The following is a 19,087-nucleotide window of genomic DNA, read 5'->3' on the forward strand; positions in this document are numbered from 1 at the left end:
CTCCCGCTCCCACCCCTGCTGGGAACAGGGCTGTGTGTCCACACGGGGACGGGGCCGGGTCCTGAGGGGAACACGGGCTGACCATGGCCCTCCCACTCCCACCCCTGCTGGGAACAGGGCTGTGTGTCCACACGGGGACGGGGCCGGGTCCTGAGGGGAACACGGGCTGACCATGGCCCTCCCGCTCCCACCCCTCTGCTGGGAACAGGGCTGTGTGTCCACACCGGGACGGGCCCGGGTCCTGAGGGGAACACGGGCTGACCATGGCCCTCCCACTCCCACCCCTGCTGGGAACAGGGCTGTGTGTCCACACGGGGACGGGGCCGGGTCCTGAGGGGAACACGGGCTGACCATGGCCCTCCCCTCCCACCCCTGCTGGGAACAGGGCTGTGTGTCCACACGGGGACGGGGCCGGGTCCTGAGGGGAACATGGGCTGACCATGGCCCTCCCACTCCCACCCCTGCTGGGAACAGGGCTGTGTGTCCACACGGGGACGGGGCCGGGTCCTGAGGGGAACACGGGCTGACCATGGCCCTCCCGCTCCCACCCTTGCTGGGAACGAGTAGGAAGAATCACACACATTGCAAAGATGGGGGGGGGGTTCTAATATTTATTTTTCTGGTTATAAAAGCCACACATTGGAGAGCACTGGATTTGAGCCCCGGCTCTGCCAACGCGCCACCTGTGGGATCCGGACCCGTGCGCTGGGAAACGGGAGAAGGAGCCGCGTTTCACCCGCTCTGCTGGATGCGCGCAGACGCGAGCAGGTGCACACTGGAGGACGTTTCCTGGTCCTGTCCCCGCCCTCAGCCGAGGTAGCACCTGAGGTCTGAGCCCTGCCCCGCCCCTGACACCCAAGCACACACAAACTGCGCAGGCCACTTGCAGCCTGGTTTTGATGGGGTGGGGGAGGGAACACGCGTCTTCCTCACGCCTGGCCGGATGGGGCCGCGCTGGGGCCCTTCCAGAACCGGGCGTCGGCAGCGGCCAGCTGGGTGAGGACCTCCTCCAGCTCGGGCCCATCCTCTGGGAAGCGATCGCAGAAGGAGCGGATGAGGCCAGCGGCCGAGGCCTCGTACTCCAGGAGCTGCACTTCTGAGCCTGGGGGAGCAGAGGGCGGGGGTCAACAGCAGAGAAAGGCCTGGATGGGGAGCCTCGAACGATGACCACGGATGACCGCGACCACAGGCGCAGCCAGCTCTTACCGAGCACTGGGGCCAAGCGTAGGGCTCCGTGGTCTAGGCTAATTACCTAATTCAGGCCTCGCAGCAGGGGGGAGTTGAATGAATTGCTGACGGGGTTGGCGATACCTGGGGTGCTGGCATCTCTTACGGGAGCACTGGTTCAAGTCTGGCTGCTCCGCTTCCAATCCAGCTCCCTGCTAATGTGCCCAGGAAGGCAGCAAATGATGAACCCCTCTGGATCATTCTAACCCTGTTCCTTTGTCTGCACAGTGGGGGGCAGACAGGCCCCCTCCTCGCAAGGAGCTGTGGGGATTCCAGACACTAACGCAAGCAGCGGGCGGTCAGCAAACGCCAGCTCCCCCAGCAGCACTCTCTCTGAGCCCGCTGACTCAACTGCTACGGGGGCCTGTCCCAAGGAGCCACCGAAGTCTCATGGGAAACGGCCCCCTCTCGCAGTGCCCCCGCTCCCGGCATCGTGCGGCATAAAGTGACTAGAAGCACAGCCCGAGTTCAGGGGCCCGTGTTCAAGCCCTGGCTCTCCCACTAGCTGCAGGACCTCTGGCAAATGTCTCGTTTTTGAGCTGAAACGTGAGGACACACCATGCCTCACTGGGTTGTCGGCAGTTAATCCACAGAAACTTTTTACTCCATGCACGGCGCACGGGAGTCTTCCAAGTCGCCATCATCACCGCCGTTATCGTGGCTCCCACCTTTGGAAATCTAACCATTCTCCAGCTCTGCTCTAACCACCACCTCCTCCCTGGGACATTCCTGGATTCTCTGAGCCATGGTTCTCCCTAGCCCGGGGGTGGGGAATGTCCGGCCTGCGAGCCGTCTGAGGCCGGTGAAATCATGTGGTCTGACCCTGCCAAGGCCACTAGAGGCAGGACGTGAAGTTCAGTAAATCTATAGCAGGCTGATGTTGAAGTTGAGAATTCTGTGTGGCCTGAGGGTGATGTTGTAAATACCCACATGGCCCTTGGCAGAGAAAGGGTTCCCTACCCCTGCTCCAAGTGTTCAAGCACTGTTTGTACCTTTGGGCTCTCATTAATGTTTCGCTTGTGCAACTATTTACCTCCACGTCTTGCCATTCCTAATGGGCTGTGAAACACTTGAGAAGAGGGCCTAGGTCCCGGGCGCCTCCCGACCCCCAGTGGCTCACACAGGCCAGGCGGGACGTAGCAAAGCAAGCAACACACTGTCTGTGGGACCGACGCAACCCGGCCCTTCTGTCCTTTGACTGACACCGAGCAGCCGCTGTGTGCCGGGCCTGAGCTAGGGGCTGCGGTGTGCGGTCCGTGCTGTCACCAAGACAAGACAGATCAGAAACGGCCAAGCACGATGAGCGGGTAGAGAAAATGACACTCGGTGACACAGCAGGGACGGACCGAGGGGCTGCACAGGGACAGCATCTCCCGGGACGTGCCACTCAGCAGGGCTCAATCTGGGGGAAGACGGCGCCCAGCAAAGGGAACAGGGTTACGGGAGAGTGAGCTCAGTGCACTCCGCAAATGGAAGGGACAAGAGGTCCGAGCACCATGCAGACAGGGTCAGGGCGCCCAGAAATGGACTTGCCACCTGGGAGGGGAGGGGGATGAGGGAGCTGCGGAGTCAGCGTCTCCCCAGGGTTCTGCTCGGCCTGCTGACACCCCAGCACAACGCCCGACCTGATCCTGTGCGGGGGCCTGACAGGCCTGAATGTCCAGGTCCAGGCCCGGCTGCTGTCTGAGACCCAGCATGGCTGTGTGTGTGCGCGTGGCGAACTCAAGTCTTTGGCCTGACGTCCGGCACAAGGAGGCCCGTGGCGGGGAAGCAGCACCCCAGGTAGTCTTCCCTGAGCCCCCGGGGACCTGCTTTCTGCCCCCAAAGGCCCTGCACGGGCTGAGCGCTGTACCTTCCAGGCGCGTGTTGGGCTGGACGATGAGCTTCCGAGACTCCTTGCGCAGCAGCACCGTGTCCCTGAGGGTGAGGAAGCACTCGGGCGGCTCATCGGTGACGGCGGCGTAGCCCTCATACAGGGCTCGCCCGCCCGCCACATCCCCCGTGGACTTCAGCACCTGTGGAAGGAGGAGGGGGCAAGTGTCTAGGAGGGGCCACCCGGCCTGCGTCCATAGCGCTGTGCCTAGCCCCGGACCATCTGTGCCACGGTGTGAACTTGACCCGTCCAGAAGTCAGGTGTTAGAAAGCTCCGTGGAGGCGGGGCCTTGAACAGGTGCTTGGGCCACGAGGGCTCCTCCTTCATGAACGGAACCCAGGCCCTTAGGAAAGAGCGCCACGCGGCCGCCAGCCCTCCTGCTCCTCCGCCTTCACTGTTCCTCACTCCGAGGTTGTGGCAACCAGGTGCTACCGGTGGAGCTGAGGGCGGCCCTCACAGGACAGCTCAGCCCGCCAGCTCCAAACTTTCTGTTCCTTGTGAACAACCCGGGCTCGGCTACTTCATGAGGTCAGTTCGGAGCGGACTGAGACAGCCTGCAGAAGGCGGCTCCCTCACGCACGGGAAGTGTGACCTCAGTTACTGCACCACCCTGGGCTGTTCCCTCGGTGTTACTGTGCCGGACGAGCGCGAGATGCGGATCAGGGGATGGCGCTGTGGCGCAGCGGGCAAAGTGCCGCCTGCAGTGTCGGCATCCCACGTGGACACCAGTGCCGATCCAGCTCTCTGCTACAGCCTAGGAAAGCAGCGGAAGATGACCCTAGTGCTTGGGCCCCTGCACCCGTGTGGGAGACTCGGAAGAAGCTCCTCGTTTCGGATCGGCCCAGCTCTGGGCATTGCAGCCATTTGGGGAGTGAACCAGCAGATGGAAGACCTCTCTCTCTCTGTCTGCCTCTCTGCAACTCTGCCTTTCAAATAAATAAATAAATAAATAAATCTTTTTTTTATGTTAATGGAACATGGAATTAAAAGATAAGTTTATTTTGGCATGAAAAAGCTGAAACATGCATAGTTTTTTACAACATGCCTTTTGCATGAACTTTTGACCATCCCCTGCATGCATGGATTCCAAACTTCATGGATGGGGCCAGCAATGTGGTGCAGGGTAAGCTGTTGCTTGCAATACTGGCATCCCATGTGAGTGCTGGTTCCAGTCCCCGCTGCTCCGCTTCCAACCCAGCTCCCTGCTAATGACCCCGGGAAAGCAGTGACGATGGCCCAAGTATTCAAACCCCTGCCACCCATGTGGGGGACCCGGATGGAGTTCCCGGCTCCTGATTTCAGCCTGGCCAGCCCCAGCCATCACGAACATTTACGAGATCTGTTTCTCCCTCTCTTTCTGTAAATCTGCCTAATAAAATAACTAAATCTTGAAAAAAAATTAATGGATGTTCACGTACTTTATCTAAAATGATGCAGTGTTTGTATAGAACCTACACACACGCTCCTGTATGCCTTTTTTTTTTTTTTTTTTTTTTTTGACAGGCAGAGTGGACAGTGAGAGAGAGAGAGACAGAGAGAAAGGTCTTCCTTTGCCGTTGGTTCACCCTCCAATGGCCGCCGCAGCCGGCGCGCTGCGGCTGGCGCACCACGCTGATCCAATGGCAGGAGCCAGGTGCTTCTCCTGGTCTCCCATGGGGTGCAGGGCCCAAGCACTTGGGCCATCCTCCACTGCACTCCCGGGCCACAGCAGAGAGCTGGCCTGGAAGGGGGGCAACCGGGACAGAATCCGGTGCCCGGACCAGGACTAGAACCCAGTGTGCCGGTGCCACAAGGCGGAGGATTAGCCTAGTGAGCCGCAGTGCCGGCCTCCTGTATGCTCTTAAATTTTCTCTGGATGACTTAGAATATTAACAACGTGAAGCTATGTCAAAAGTTTCTACATTGTTTAGGGAAAGCAAAGTCTGTACTGTTCAGCACAGGTGTAAGCTTTTAGGTTAATTTGCTCCACGGTGGGTTATGGATGTGGAACCCTCAGATGTCGGAAGCCCAATGCATAAGCACCCGGGGTGGCCAGGGGTGGTCCCTGCAGACCTGGGGGTCTGTGCCATGTCCAAGGGCAGCAACTGCTGCCAAGGTCCAGCCGGTTCTTCACATGGGAGCAGAGCCCACGGCTGCTGGACCGCCCAACCAGCCAGCGACACGCAGCTCCCCAGCCTCTGCCCATTTTAATAATGCGAGGCGGGCCAAGAATGTGGCTGTCCCGGACTCCTGGCTGACGTTCTCCCTGCTTGCTGCGCTCCTGGCTTCAACCATGGCCGGTGCGAGGAAACAGCCACACCAGGAAAGACCCGGAGGCCCCTGTGTCCTGTACAACCAGGGCTGAGACTGGGCACTGCACTGAGGGCCCCTCACACGCTGCCAGCTCGGTGCTCGGTTCAATGTCACCGTTCAGGGTTGGCCTAGGGGCTGCTTATTTGATTCCTGCATTGAATGACCGGTTATTATTAATAAACATCTTGGGGAATAATTTTAGATCTGTAGAAAAGTCGCAAAGACAGTACAGAGTTCCCACGGGGCCTGGCCCAGCTCCCGCTGGTCGTTAACTCCTAGTAACTGGTGCGTCACTGTTGGTGACACGGCTGTTCCGCGCTGACTTCCGATTCGGTGCTCTTCCTATCAACGTCCTTCTTGTATTCTGGGACCCAACCTAAGACATCACGCTCTGTTCTCCATGGACCGGTGTTTCATTTCTACCTTCACCTGACTTCAATGGCCAAAACTCGTTACCTTCCATGAAAACATGCCCTTAGTGCCTTGTGGGAGCAGGTGGACACACCCTCACGGAGAGTGTGCTTGGTGATGCAGGGGGTGAGAGGTGTGTGACCGCGGCGGGAAACTCAGGACTACACGTGCGGGTTCCAGGCCAGGGCCATGCTGCCTGTGGTCTTCTCCCTCCATCACTCACCACGCTGCAGGCCTCCTCCTGTCCCTCAGCCTGGCAAGCTCCTACGACTGGCCACAGCATCTGCTGCCCTCAGAGTGTCTCACAGCTGGCTCTTTCTTGACATTCAATTCCGGCTCAAATGACACCTCCTCCAAGAAGCCTTCCCTAGTCACCCAGGCCAAGGTGGCCCCGCAAACCTCTCCCCGCCTGTCACGTTTAACGGCGTGTGGCTTCATTGCCAGGGTGAGATCACCCAGGGCCCATGGGCTGCTATATGCCTTCCCTCCTTGCAACGTGAGACAGCTTCTCCCCAGTGCCTGGCACAGGCAGCACACGCACAGGACTTGAGGAATGAATGGCGGCTGTGAGGCGGGGCAGAGGGTGGGGGAGGTCCGAGGTGAGAGGCCCGCGCTTACCTGGAGTCTCCGCAGGAACCGCTCCAGGGCGGGCCTGCCCACCGACCGGATCTTGCTGCGGTCCAGGCGGACCCGGGCATCCGGGCGCCCGTCGGAGCCTGTGCAGGGCGTGACGGTGACGAGTCCCTCGCCAGCCTCCAGCAGGACCCTCAGGATCACAAACCGGGCCTGCATGTGGGCCTGCAGGGCCAGGGGAAGAGGTCACTCGTGACTGGTGTGGCACGCTTGGCACACCGACAGCTAACGTGGTCATCGCGTCCACGCCGGCCCCGCTCCCCTCTCGTCTGCTCTCAGGGAACGGAGCCCGCCCAGGGTGACAGCGAGGCCGTTCCCGAGTGGTTCCTGGTGCCTCTGCTCCCATCACCCACCCTGCTGCCTGCGGCTCCGGTCCCCCCAGGCCCTCACTCCCCAGTCTCGTCAGTGCCCCTCAGCAGTGGACACCACTGGGCGCCGTTGTCCCCAGTTTACGGATGACAGAGGCCCAGAGAGGGGGAGTGCCCTGCTCGGGGTCACACAGCTGGCAAAGGCAGAGCCAGGCCCCAGACCCGAGCTTCTAGACCGAAACGTGCGCTCACGTGACATCACACTGCCCCTCACCCGGCACCGGCGTGCTCTGATAAACGCATTTCTATTGCTTTTCCTCCCTCCAGGGGGCAGTCGGGCCGAGGGCTCAGGGCCGACCGTGCGCACCTGAGTCCTGGCTCTGCCGGCCCGCAGCAGCTGCTTCACCACCACGAGCCGCCATTTCCTCACCCTAACACCAGGAAAGCGCGTGGGGTGGGGGTGGGGGTGGGGAGACTTCAAGGTGTTTATGGAGAAGTGGGACTCCGAGATGTTTACTTGGGTGCAAAAATATTTGAAATCCACGCAGCTTTCGTAATTCGCATTTTCCACGAACTTTCTGGGACCCCTCACCACGGCACCTAGCTCCCCGGGGCTGGTCCGGGGATCGGGGCTCAGTTAATTCCTGCAGGTGCCTGGTGCGCACAGGACAGATCAGCTGCCCGCGGGAGGAGTAAAGGCATCTCGCCTGAAGCAGCCTGACTGGTGGGGAGGAAGGACTACTGCTCCCATCCCACAGGCGGGGACACTGAGGCCCCCCACACACTGTGGTCTGGGATGAGGCCCAGCTCCTCTGCTTGCAGTACAGGGGCCCCCTCCCCGCACCGTCTCCCTCTTGCCTGCCCCCACCTGTCGCCAGCTGCAGGCCTCAGGCGTGTAGAACTCCAGGGCCAGCAGCCCAGCCCGCACCATGTTGAGCCAGTTCACGTAGATCACGTCTTCCGCGTCGGCCCCCTCGAAGCCGAAGATCCTGGGTGGGGGAGGGAGGGGCAGCGACAGGGAGGGTCAGGGGCCATGCGCCATCAGGCGAGGCGGTGCCCGTGGAGCCCACCACCCGGCAGCAGGTGTGCGCCCCCCAGCCCGCGGCTCCTACTCCAGCACTTGAGGGTTGAGGCACAGGTAGAGGCCCACGCTCTCGGCCCGGCACTCTTCGTAGCTGGAGGCGATGTTGCTGAACTTGCTGTCCCAGGTCTCCCCGCTGCGGTACCAGCTCTGGATCTGGGAGAAGAGGCCCGGGAAGCAGGCTTAGGGGCAAGCGTGGCCCTGGCCCCACCACGCCCACCTCCCAACACCCTGGCCGCCCTCACCTGCTCCCCTGTCTCGGGGTTGATCACTGTCTCCCGGTCAAAGTTCAGTGCCCCCTTCTCATCCTGCAGAAGGGACACGTACGGGGGGTGAGTGAGAGAAAGGGGCCCCAGCACAGTCCAGGCATTCAGCCCTGACAGCCTGGGTCCGAGAAGCGGCTCGGGAAGGGGGGGCCAGGAGCAGCGAGCAGACAGATGCTCGCAAACCTGAGTCCTGTGGAGTGGAAGAGCCAGCTACCTGTCCACAGCACAGAGGGAAACGGATGGCCAGACAGGGAGGGAGCTGCCTGAGTCACCCCCAGACCCAAACCTGGCCAGGCATTCGGCATAGCAGTCAAGATGCCCTGTGGGACACCCACTCCCACAATGGAGTGCCCGGTTCAAGCCCCGGCTCTGCCTCCAAGTGCAGCTTCCCACTAATGGGCACGCTGGGAAGGAGCAAGTGGTGGCTCAAATACGTGGGCCCCTGCCAACCCACGTGGGAGACCTGGATTGGGTTCCAGGCTCCTGGCTTTGGCCCAGCCCAGCCCTGGCCGTTGCAGGCATTTGGAGAGTGAACCAGAGACAGAAGGCTATGAACCAGAAGATGGGAGGTCTCTCTCTCCTGGCTGCTCCCCGGCACTGCTGGAAGAGGCCTCAGACCCGCAGACCGGCCGCGCGCCTGGCACCTTCACCCGTCACCCATTTAATCCTCACAACCACCCTCCAGGGAAGGCTGTTATTCTCCCACTTCTCTGATGAAGAAACTGAGGCTCGGACGCTGAGAGCCCCCAGACGCCATGCACAGCGTCTCCAACACGGACAGCCATGTGCAGGGGGCCTGCTGTGTGCCAGGGCTCACTACCCGCCCACCTTGGCTGTCCAGCCTCGACAGGCCACGGGCAGAAGGGCCAGGAACCCTGTTTTACTGGGGCCTAGGACAGGAACGGCCTTTCCCAAGGCCACAGGCTGGACAAGCGCCCCCTGACTTTCCCAGCCAGCTCCCCCGTCCAGGGACGCAGCCTGTCTCCCGGAGGGCCCACGCCGAAGCCGGCCGTCGCCGCGCTGCCCCGTTTCGTCTCCTCTGTGCAGCTCCACTCGGCCTGCTGCTCCCGAGTGGTGTTCAAAGGGCTCCGGGTGCTCAGGCCAGCCAGCAGGAAGCGGCTGCTCTGGGGGAGGTGGCTCCCTAGGGTATCCAAAACCTCTGTGGCCCAGGGGGACAGCAGTGGCGGGCAGCCGGGGCCGCAGCCTCAGGACGGGAGCATCCAGGGCCTGCCTCTTCGCAGCCTGCACCCCGGGGCTGCTGCAGCCTGAGCAGAGCGACCCTGGCGCAGGCTGAGCTGCCCCCAGGCTGCCCCCGTGCACCCACGGAGTCGTCCGAGCCCTGGGACGTCGCGGGGGAGGGCAGGGCGGGGTCTTCCCTGCTTCAGGGGTCATTTCTCCACCAACCCAAAGCCCCCAGAGGGCAGACCCGGAGCAGCTCCACCCTGGGTGGGGGGGGGGGGCAGGGGAAGGCCCGCGCGGGCGCTGCCTCTTACCTGCACAAAGAGCTTGCCGCTGCCGTGGCCCAGCAGCTCGTGCAACCCCACCTGCACGTCGAAGGAGGGCCCCTTCCAGCGGAGGTACAGGTCCTGCCGAGACATGCAGGGGCCCGCTGTCTGCCGTCCCACCACGGCCACTCAGCCCGGACCCGGGGCCCGACACGGCGCGCCTGCCTGGGGCAGGCCCCCCATCCCAGCCGCCACTGGGGAGGGACGCGGGAGGGACCGCCTCCTTTGTGTGACCAGCGGGGAAACTGAGGCTCCAAAGTGGCACACGGTCCCGCGGGATAGTGGTGCGGCAGGAACCGAAGCTGCGCTTGCTCCTCCTGAAGGTTCCGGGCCGTCCACCCTGAGGCCTGACCCTGACCCTGGCCCAGCCCTGAACCTGACCCTGGCCCTGCCCTGACCCTGGTCCAGCCCTGACCCTGAGGCCAGCCTGGCCCAGCCCTGAACCTGACCCTGGCCCTGCCCTGACCCTGAGGCCAGCCTGGCCCAGCCCTGACCCTGACCCTGGCCCTGCCCTGACCCTGACCCTGACCCTGAGGCCAGCCTGACCCAGCCCTGACCCTGGCCCAGCCCTGACCCTGGCCCTGGCCCAGCCCTGACCCTGGCCCAGCCCTAACCCTGGCCCTGGCCAAGCCCTGACCCTGACCCTGGCCCTGGCCCAGCCTTAACCCTGACCCTGGCCCTGGCCCAGCCCTGACCCTGGCCCTGGCCAGCCCTGGCCCTGGCCCTGGCCCGGCCCTGGCCCAGCCCTGACCCTGGCCCAGCCCTGACCCTGGCCCTGGCCTAGCCCTGACCCTGGCCCAGCCCTGACCCTGGTCCAGCCCTGACTCTGGCCCTGGCCCAGCCTGACCCTGACCCTGACCCTGAGGCCAGCCTGACCCAGCCCTGACCCTGGCCCAGCCCTGACCCTGGCCCTGGCCCAGCCCTGACCCTGGCCCAGCCCTAACCCTGGCCCTGGCCAAGCCCTGACCCTGACCCTGGCCCTGGCCCAGCCTTGACTCTGACCCTGGCCCAGCCCTGACCCTGGCACAGCCCTGACCCTGGCCCTGGCCCAGCCCTGACCCTGGCCCAGCCCTGACCCTGGCCCTGGCACAGCCCTGACCCTGGTCCAGCCCTGACTCTGGCCCTGGCCCAGCCTGACCCTGGCACAGCCTGACCCTGGCCCAGCCCTGACCCTGGTCCAGCCCTGACCCTGGCCCTGGCCCAGCCCTGACCCTGACCCTGGCCCAGCCCTGACCCTGGCCCTGGCCCAGCCTGACCCTGGCCCTGGCCCAGCCTGACCCTGGCGTGCCCACCTTGTCGTCCTCCTCCAGGAAGGTGAGCTTCTCCCGCTGCGTGGTGTAGGCCACGGCCAGCACGTTCCCCAGTGACACGTTCTTGAAGCCTTCGGTCTGTCTCAGGTCATCGTCTGGAGAACACAGGGAGTGTGACCAAGGGTGAAGGGGCAGAGGTCAAGGGTCACAAACAAGAGAAAGGGCTGGCAGGACGCACTGAGCAGGGTGGTTTGCGGCCAGGGTATCCGTCGGAGAGGGGCAGTTCCCAGTGGTGCCCCGCCCCCACCCTCCCACCGCCCGGGCTCGGGAAATGCTGGGGGAGCTCACAGTTGGGGATGTTGATGCCGGCAGGGATGCCGGAGCCGGCGAAGGTGAGGACATCCAGGGAGGTGAAGTCAGGGGTGAGGAACTTGTCCTTCTCGAAGGCGGGCGGCCAGGGCAGCTCCTTCAGCAGCTGCTCGGCGCTGGCCACCAGCCGCTCGAATTTGGCACTCATGGCCTTGTTCACCATGGCCACGAAGCCTGCAGGGGAGGCGGGAGCTGTGGCTTGGCAGGGTGAAGGGAGGGTCCCGCCTCACCCTGCTCAACCCCGCTAACCATCACGCATGTGTTCAATGCCTGCTGGGAGCAGTGACCCTGTGCTGGGTCAGACAGCAATGACCCAAGCCCGGGTCCTGCTGGATCAGGCCCTGGGCAGGAAAGCTGCAGGTGGATGGCCCTCCCTCCCTCGGGCCCCTGGGCCTGGTCTGAGGGCTGGGATTCCTCTCCCAGGCCCACCTCTTCAGCCTGGGCAGCCAGAAGCTCACAATGCATCCATGGTGGGACAAGGCAAGGGTGTGTGGAGACAAACTGACTGCACACGATGGGCCCCCTGCCTCGCACAACTGGGTCCCACAGGACGTGGGGACCGAGGGACAGGGGTCAGGCAGCCTGCCACCAGGGACGGGATGACTAGCCACAGCCATGGCATCAATCACACGTCCAGCCACTGAGCGTCGGTGACTGCATCTCACTTCACCTCAGAGCTAGGGCTACTTGGCCTGGGGCCACACACCCACGGGGCAAGGCCTGGCTGGGAACCTGCGTCCGTGTGCGGCGAGTCTGGGCCCTGACCACACGGACACCAGAGGCAGCACAGCACAGTGGCTCAGGGCCGGGGCGCTGGGGCTCCGCCACCTGCCACTTGCGCCCCAGCTCCCACGCCTGCAGAGGTCAGCTTTGCGAGACTGTACCTGGGACACCGACGTGGCTCGTAAAGTCAACAACATCTGCCACGCCTGTTGCTGTGACAATTACTGCCCGGGGAAGGGGGTCGGGGAGCCCTCAGGGGATTCTGGGAGCCTGAGCTCAGACAGGAACAAAAGGAATCTGAGCCCCGCTCCCCGCAAAAGTTACCTTCAAACTCTCCTCGGGAACCAAAGGGGTCGCGGTAGCTCTCGATGAACCCGATGTAACTGGGGGAGAGAAGGGCCCAGATGCAGCAGGGGCGGGCGGGGCGGGCGGGGCGGGAGGCGGGGGCCTCACCTCTCCACGATGGGGCCTTTGTCCTGGATCCAGAAGCGGGAGCCCCTCTTGTGGGCCTCGATGGAGCCCTGGGTGAAGCTTTCCACGTACTGGGCCAGCATCTGCTCCTGGTGGCTGTTGGCTGCATACGCCTGGGGGTGAGCCGCGTCTGTGAGCCGCAGGCCATCCACACACGCGCCCCAGGCCCCCTGTGCCGGGCAGAGGGGTCCCCAGCCCCCAGCCAGCCCCACCTTGGCTTTCTCCAGGTGCTCCACCACCTTCTGCAGGAGGGGGCTGTAGTCACCCCGGGTCACCTGGAAACGGCTGCCCCGGAATTCGTAGCTTTTCAGCTTGGACGTGACTTCCGAGTCGGGAGAAGGCTCTGGGAAAGACCGGCGGCAGACACCTCAGTGGGCCTTCCACCGTGGCCCTCCTACTCTGAGGTCTGGGCTTCAGTGGTTAGGATGTCCACTTGGGAGGGTCACGTGGGGAAAACAGAAAAATCGCGGGGCATGTGCGTGGGAGAAGACAGGGCACAGACCCAGTCATGGGAGGTCAGGGGAGGTTCTGGCAGGGGTGACGTCCACGCACGTCCGCAGGATGAGGACCGGCCTGGCCCAGGGGGGCCAGAGGGCATTCGGGAGGGAAGAGGCCTGCAGTGGGAGGTAAGAACTGGAAGATGCTGAGCAGGGCTGGAGCCAGTCTGAGCGGGAGGCTTTGGGTACAAGGTTGGGGCTGGGGCACAAGGTAACAGGCCAGGCTGCTAGGTCCTGAGAGGGGCTTGGACACCCCTGTCCCACTGTGTCCATTTTCCCCTGGCCTCACCACAGAATGCCCCTCCAAACACCACACCGGTGGTGTGGACTTGAGACCAGGTGGGACCAAGCAGGGGGTGTTCCTGATCTGCCCACAGGTAAGGTAAAGAGAAACTAGACGCTGGCAGGCGCCAGGCAGAAAGTCCCTGGGGAGCAGGGTGCCAGTTCCGTGGGCGCAGCTGGGCGGGGGACCAGGACTCCCCGGTGCTAAAGCGCTACGGAGAGAGCACAGGGCCCCGCAGGTGGCCCGGGGCCTGAGCTGACCTGTGCCGAGCACGGACGCCAGCCGCACCTCGTAGCAGGCCTTCCCCTCCTCATCCACCTTCTTGAAGAGCCGAGTGTTGTAGGCACTGAGGTTCTGGAAAGACCGGGCAGGGGTTTGGGAGACAGTGAGGGTCAGAGCGGGCAGCAGGTCGGAGGAGGGAGAGGGCCCCCTCCCCAGCTGGCTGGGAGGGCAGCGGGCAGTGGTGGGCAGGCCAGGCCATCTCACGGAGCAGACTCAGCCAACCCAGGGCTGCCCGAGGCACGCATGGCTTCCGACACAGACACCGGTCACATGGCTGCTGAGCGGCCGAGCTGGGGCGCCCACGCGGCACCAGGACCACAGGGTCCAAGCTCATAAGTGCCTCTGAGTGTCCTTTCAGCCTGCCCTGAGGCTGAGCCAGGGCCCGCTCCAGCCCTGGGGCAGGCAGGCCATCCTCCTGGTCTGCGCCAGCTGACCCTGGACCCAAGGGCTCTGAGTCATTTCAGCCAACAGCTGGGCCCCAGATGAGGCCCCGGAGCAGGTACCGGGGGGAGGGGCAGCGTGAGAAGCCCTCACCTGTGAGTCCAGAAAGTCTTGGGCCAGTTTGGCGTCTTCCATGGTGCAGTCCCCGGAGAAATAGGTGGTGATTCCCTGTCCGGGCAAGAGGAGTGGCAGAGGTTGGAGGCTGAGGGGTGGCCAGCAAAGCACCCCCCCTCAGCAGCCTCCAGACGGGAGGCTGGGGACGCCCCTCCCCTCCGCCCCCCTCAGCTCCCTCAAACCTGAAGCCCTTCTCCCCTGCACACAGCACTCTGGGATGTCAGATCCAGGAGGGCACCGGGAAGCGTCTGCCCAACCGGCTGCCCATCTCACAGGTGACGAGACTGAGGCCCGCCGCTCGCCCGTCAGCTGCCCTTGCCTCCACCCCAGAGGTGGGGACGCCCCCCACCGCCCGCGCACTCGGGGCCTCACCTCCTTCCCCAGCCCCAGGTGCCGCAGCCGCGGCTCCAGGGAGAACATGAGCTCCCCGCAGGTCTGCCACAGGCCCCGGACCTCCTCCGGACGCTGCTGAGCGGCCTCGCTCCCCAGAATCACCCGCTCCAGCTTCTCCTGCAGGGGAGGGAGGCCGTGGGTGGGGCCACACCGCCCCAACCTGCCCCCCAGGCCCCCCTCCAGCTCCACACCCTTCTCCCAGTCTCGGCCTGTGGGGCTCGGCGCGCCGTCTAGGGACCAGCAGCGCTGGGTGTTGCTGTGGATTCGTCCGCAACAGCTGGGGGCGGGGGGCCCGGGCCCCTGGCCTTGCTGCAGACCCTCTGCGTTGGACACTGCGTGTTAACAAGCCTGCCAGGCACCGCGTGTGAGCTCCACGGCCCTCGGCGGGCTCCCCGCAGTCTCCGGGAGGACGCCCAGGCCGGGTGCTCCGGCGGTGTCGCACTGTCACAGCAAGGCAGCGCTCCTCACTCTGGGCTCGCTCTGCCCTCCCTACCCCCACCCCGTCACACCCCTCCTCCCTGCCTTCCCCATCTCTCCCTCACCTCACCTTGGGCAGGTTGGGAACAAACTTGGTGTCGCCAAAGGACTTGTAGTTGCCCATGTTGGAGAAGACCCCTGCCGCATAGACCAGGAATGCCTGAGGGGGGAGGTGGGCATCAGAGACAGGAAGTGCAGCCCCCCCCACCCAGGGCAAGCTTCTTCCTGAGATGAGAACACCTGGGGGCGGGGGGGGGGACCGGTCAGGGTGCGGCTGGGAGACACAGCGGGAGGACCCGGATCCCGGGAGGCCCCCGTCGGGCCGACCTCATTTTCACGCCCCTGTTGTCCAGCATCATGGTCCTAGCGGTCCCCAAAGACGCCCAAGCGCTGGCTGCCGCCCTCCCCGCGCCCCTCTAAGTCACCTGCCGCCTCCGTGAACTTTCAGGCCACCGTGAAACACCCTCTTTGCCCTCCGTCGCCAGGCAGCTGGTGTCAGAGGGCAGAGGTTGCCACCATCTGTCCTGCTCGGCAGCTTTTGCTGGCCCCAAATCCAGCCTCCACTCCAGTACCAAGTCCCCGGTCTTCCGTCGGGGTCTAGGGGGGGGAGTCTCCCTCCTCCCGGCTCCACAGCTGGCCACATTCGCCGGCTCGGCCGGTCAGAGAAGCCGCTGACCGGCCACGGGGACAAGCAGAGGCTCGGCTCCGTCAGAGCCCTTCCAGGAAATCTTCCCCTTACACCAGGGATGGCCTGAAGCCCCCGGGCCTCTCCCATGGTCGCGAGGGAAGCAAGCGAGGCTGAGAAAGGAAGACAAAGCTCCGGTGACAGCGCCGAGCCCCTGAACCCAGCCGTGCCTAAAGCCTGCCTGGCCTGACTTTCCAATTACGTGAGCCAATGATTCTTTCTCACGTAAGCCATCTGAGCTGGGTTTCTGCTACTTGTAAACGAAACAATCTCACCGAAAACAGCACCCTTGAGTAGCTCTTTCTCATCACCACAGTTATTAGCTGTTCTGGTGAGCAGGTCAAGGCCTCAAGATGACACACGATTACCCGAAGTCCCTAAGAGGCCAATAAGCACCTAATCCATCTATCTCACACACAGAAAAGCAGGCCTTCGTCTCGAGCATTCTTGGTGGGACTATAACTTGGTGGAGGTTTTTGGAGAGTAATTTAGAGGCATCAGTCAACTGTAAAAAATGTACGGAGCCTTGACCAACAATTCCGCTTCCAGAATCGGATCCTACTCAAGAGAAACAACCTAAATGTCCACCATAAAGAGGGGATTACACTGACTCCAGGCACCATGCTCTGGAACGCATCATGGCTGATAAATGAGGGGGCCGGCGCTGTGGCGTAGCGGGTTAAAGCCCCGGCCTGCAGTACCGGCTTCCCATGCGGGCGCTGGTTCCAGTCCTGGCTGCTCCACTTCTAAGCCAGCTCCTTACTAATGCGCCTGGGAAAGCAGCGGAGGATGGCCCAAGCCTTTGGGCCCCTGCACCTGCGTGGGAGACCCGGAAGAAGCTCCCTGGCTTCAGATCTGCACAGCTCCGGCCACTGAGGCCATCTGGGGAGTGAACCAGCAGATGGAAGACCTCCCCACCACCGTCTCTGTCTCTGTCACTCTGCATTTCAAATCAAATCAAATCAATCTTTTAAAAGAAAAAAAAAAATGAGGTGAATTTGTATGTGCCCACAGAAGTTCTCTGAGACGTGACGTTCAGGAAGAAGAGCAGGACACAGAACGGGGCAGCACGGCCTCACCTACGTACAAGGGGTGATCAGGAACCGACAGTGCACACGCAGGGTAAGTGTGCGACGCACACGCGGGGGACCGAACAGGCCGTGGACCACACCAGCCCACTGGTTCCTCTGTGGAGGGTTGAGAACGAGTGGACCTTGCATTCTGCTTTTCTGCGCTGCCACCACGCACTGAGAATCACGTAGCACTTGGCCGACAGATACACAAGCAAGCGCCACAGGACAGGTAGAACACTCCACCCACGGCCAAGCACCGTGGCAGAGCAGAGCCCAGCCAGAACCAGACCTCCCGATCCCCGGCCTGCACTCCTTCCTCTGCCTTCTCTGGACCTGTCGCTCTCTCCTTTGTTATAATCACAGCAGCTGAGGGCCGGTTCCTGACTCTGTGGCTTTGGGTGGAATCCTCCTGCCTCCCGCCGACTCCCTCTGCACCCCTGTATCCTGTCTCTCGCACCCAGAGGCCACTCAGGAAGCGAGGGTTGGTCCGAGAACCGACCTGATACTCCTCCTCGGTGAGGCCCTCGGCCAGGGCGTGCTGCAGCAGCTGGTCAGGGTCTTGGGCGCGGAAGAGGCGGCTGAGCAGGGCGTAGATGTAGGGGGCTTCGGGGGAGGTCTGCAGCAGCACAGCCAGGCCCCCGTACCAGGCAGCCCGCGACAGGTGGTGGGCGTAGAGGCGCTCCGTGGGCGACAGCAGGCGGAAGGCCTCGCGGCAGTCCAGGCTAGACACGCCGATGTCATTGGGCAGGATGTACTGGGTGTCCGCCATGGGCCCTGGGGAAGCCGTCACGGTCAGCACAGCCACACGCCAACTGCACACTGGCTCCGGGCCCTCGCGACCCCGTGCATCCTCCCGGAGGCCCACAGGAAAGGGAATACCACGGAGCCCACTCACCACGGGCCAACCGAGATTCAGACAGAGGGCTAGGTGACCGGCAACCTCCCAGTATTACAGGTGGCCAAACAGCCTTGTCTAACCCCACAACGGAGGCCAGGCCCCATCGCTGAGCACAGGGACAGAGCCCCAGGCTGCCACCTGGTGACCTGGGTTCCACCCCTGACTCGGCCTGACTACTGAAACTCAAGGCACTCCCCCTCCATCCTCCCTAAAAAGGGCGTGACAGCGGGTGTGTGCAGTGAATGATCTACTCTGCCTCCTTGCTCTGAGACCCGCCCCGTTCTCTCTGCTCTCTGTGCACAGCCAGGGAGGCCACGGAAGTCCACGGCCGAAAGAAACCCCGTTCACGCATAGGAAAAGTGAAACTTGGTGCAGCCAAAGCGACAACCCCGAGGTTTCAGGGCTCGGCTGGGACGCGACGGTCTCCCAACCCACGGCATTCTCCACAGCCCCCTGCCCCGCCTGGGGACAAGCTTCCAGCCTCCCCACGACCCCCGGGCCTCCGCCCCAACAGCACCATCCCACTGGTTCCGAAAGGGGTGTTAACTCTTTGCGGCACGGAGCGCTCTTTGGCCTCGAGGCCCGGATGCATCTGGAAGGGGTACTCGGAGGGTCAGCAGAAAGACAATGATCTTGCGCTCAGCCCAGCTTCGCCCTGGTCCCCCTGGGGACGGCACACCGTGACCCTAAAACCCAGGCGCCGCGCCTCACCTGCAGCGCCGCTCCGTTCCCAAACTCACTTCCTGCTTCCGGCTCCCCCATTCATTGGGGCGCCGCAAACCCCGCCCCCACCGGCCAATGGTGTGGCCGCGGGCATTGGATGGACGTCAGCCTCAGCCAATAGACGCGACGAGGCGAGCTCCTCCCCCCAGGCTCGCCGGCTCCGCGCTACGCGACTGGACGCGGATTGGCCCCTGTGTTCTCGGCCTTTTGTCCGCAAGTCGAGTCTCGCGCTGGGGCCGGAGTTCTCCTGCCCAGCCTGACCGCGCGGCCTAGGCCGGGATGACGCGGCTGACTGCCTGTCAGGGCCGGCGTGGCCGCCAGGGAGGGAGAGCCGGGGACCGCTCCACCCACACGGCTCCGACCCCGCTGCCCCGTGGAGGCTCACAAAGCTCTCCGTGCAGGGGGCTCCAGTGAGGGGCGCGAAGAAACGCCCCCGAGCGCCAGTGTCCTGCCGCCCTGACTGGCCATGGACCTGGGGCAGCCGCTAACCCTTCCGCAGCACTAAAGGGCGAGGGCACGGAGAGCCTGGCCGTTTCTTGGCGCTCGCCAGGTGCCTGATGGATGGGCAAGCCTCCTGCGACCCTGAGGGGCAGATCAGGGTCTGAGCCTCTGTGAGACCACACCCTGGGCGGGGAACGGCCTGTGCAGGTGACCTGTGAGTTATCGAATCGGGAGGCCGTGACCTTGGTAGGGTCCATTCATGACCCGGAGTCTTGGTGTCATCGGCCAGAAAACCAAGCTAAAAATTGAATCCACAACAAGGGACACCGTAGGCTTAAGGGATGCGCTGATGGCCGTGCCGCCCCCTGGAG

The 19,087-nt window shown here is 63.4% G+C and overlaps 1 protein-coding gene across 1 annotated transcript; it reads right to left on the reverse strand.

Moving 5' to 3' along the window:
* Positions 1-591: 591 nt before the first annotated feature.
* DPP3 (dipeptidyl peptidase 3) lies at positions 592-18,347 on the reverse strand. Its single transcript, XM_008273540.4, has 18 exons — positions 18,264-18,347; positions 17,154-17,428; positions 14,967-15,056; positions 14,399-14,536; positions 14,006-14,080; positions 13,450-13,543; positions 12,622-12,752; positions 12,392-12,522; positions 12,263-12,321; positions 11,195-11,389; positions 10,889-11,001; positions 9,585-9,677; positions 8,071-8,133; positions 7,857-7,981; positions 7,613-7,733; positions 6,422-6,601; positions 3,080-3,242; positions 592-1,102 (listed from the first exon to the last, which is right to left on the reverse strand). Exons 2-18 carry the CDS (start codon positions 17,421-17,423, stop codon positions 930-932), a joined length of 2,214 nt encoding a protein of 737 aa, XP_008271762.3. The 5' UTR covers positions 17,424-17,428; positions 18,264-18,347; the 3' UTR covers positions 592-929.
* Between the last annotated feature and the right edge of the window lie 740 nt (positions 18,348-19,087).

The sequence above is a fragment of the Oryctolagus cuniculus genome, chromosome 1, assembly GCF_964237555.1.
Source record: "Oryctolagus cuniculus chromosome 1, mOryCun1.1, whole genome shotgun sequence".
Classification (NCBI taxonomy): domain Eukaryota; kingdom Metazoa; phylum Chordata; class Mammalia; order Lagomorpha; family Leporidae; genus Oryctolagus; species Oryctolagus cuniculus.

Bases quoted from the DNA above. Each gene is read 5' to 3' on its own strand.
- DPP3 (XM_008273540.4), bottom strand. From the start codon at position 17,423: ATGGCGGACACCCAGTACATCCTGCCCAATGACATCGGCGTGTCTAGC. The intron at 11,002-11,194 runs GTGAGCTCCCCC...TGTGTTCTCCAG, and splicing joins CGGCATCAACATCCCCAACT to ACGATGACCTGAGACAGACC. The intron at 7,734-7,856 runs GTAGGAGCCGCG...TCCCCCACCCAG, and splicing joins CTCAACCCTCAAGTGCTGGA to GATCTTCGGCTTCGAGGGGG.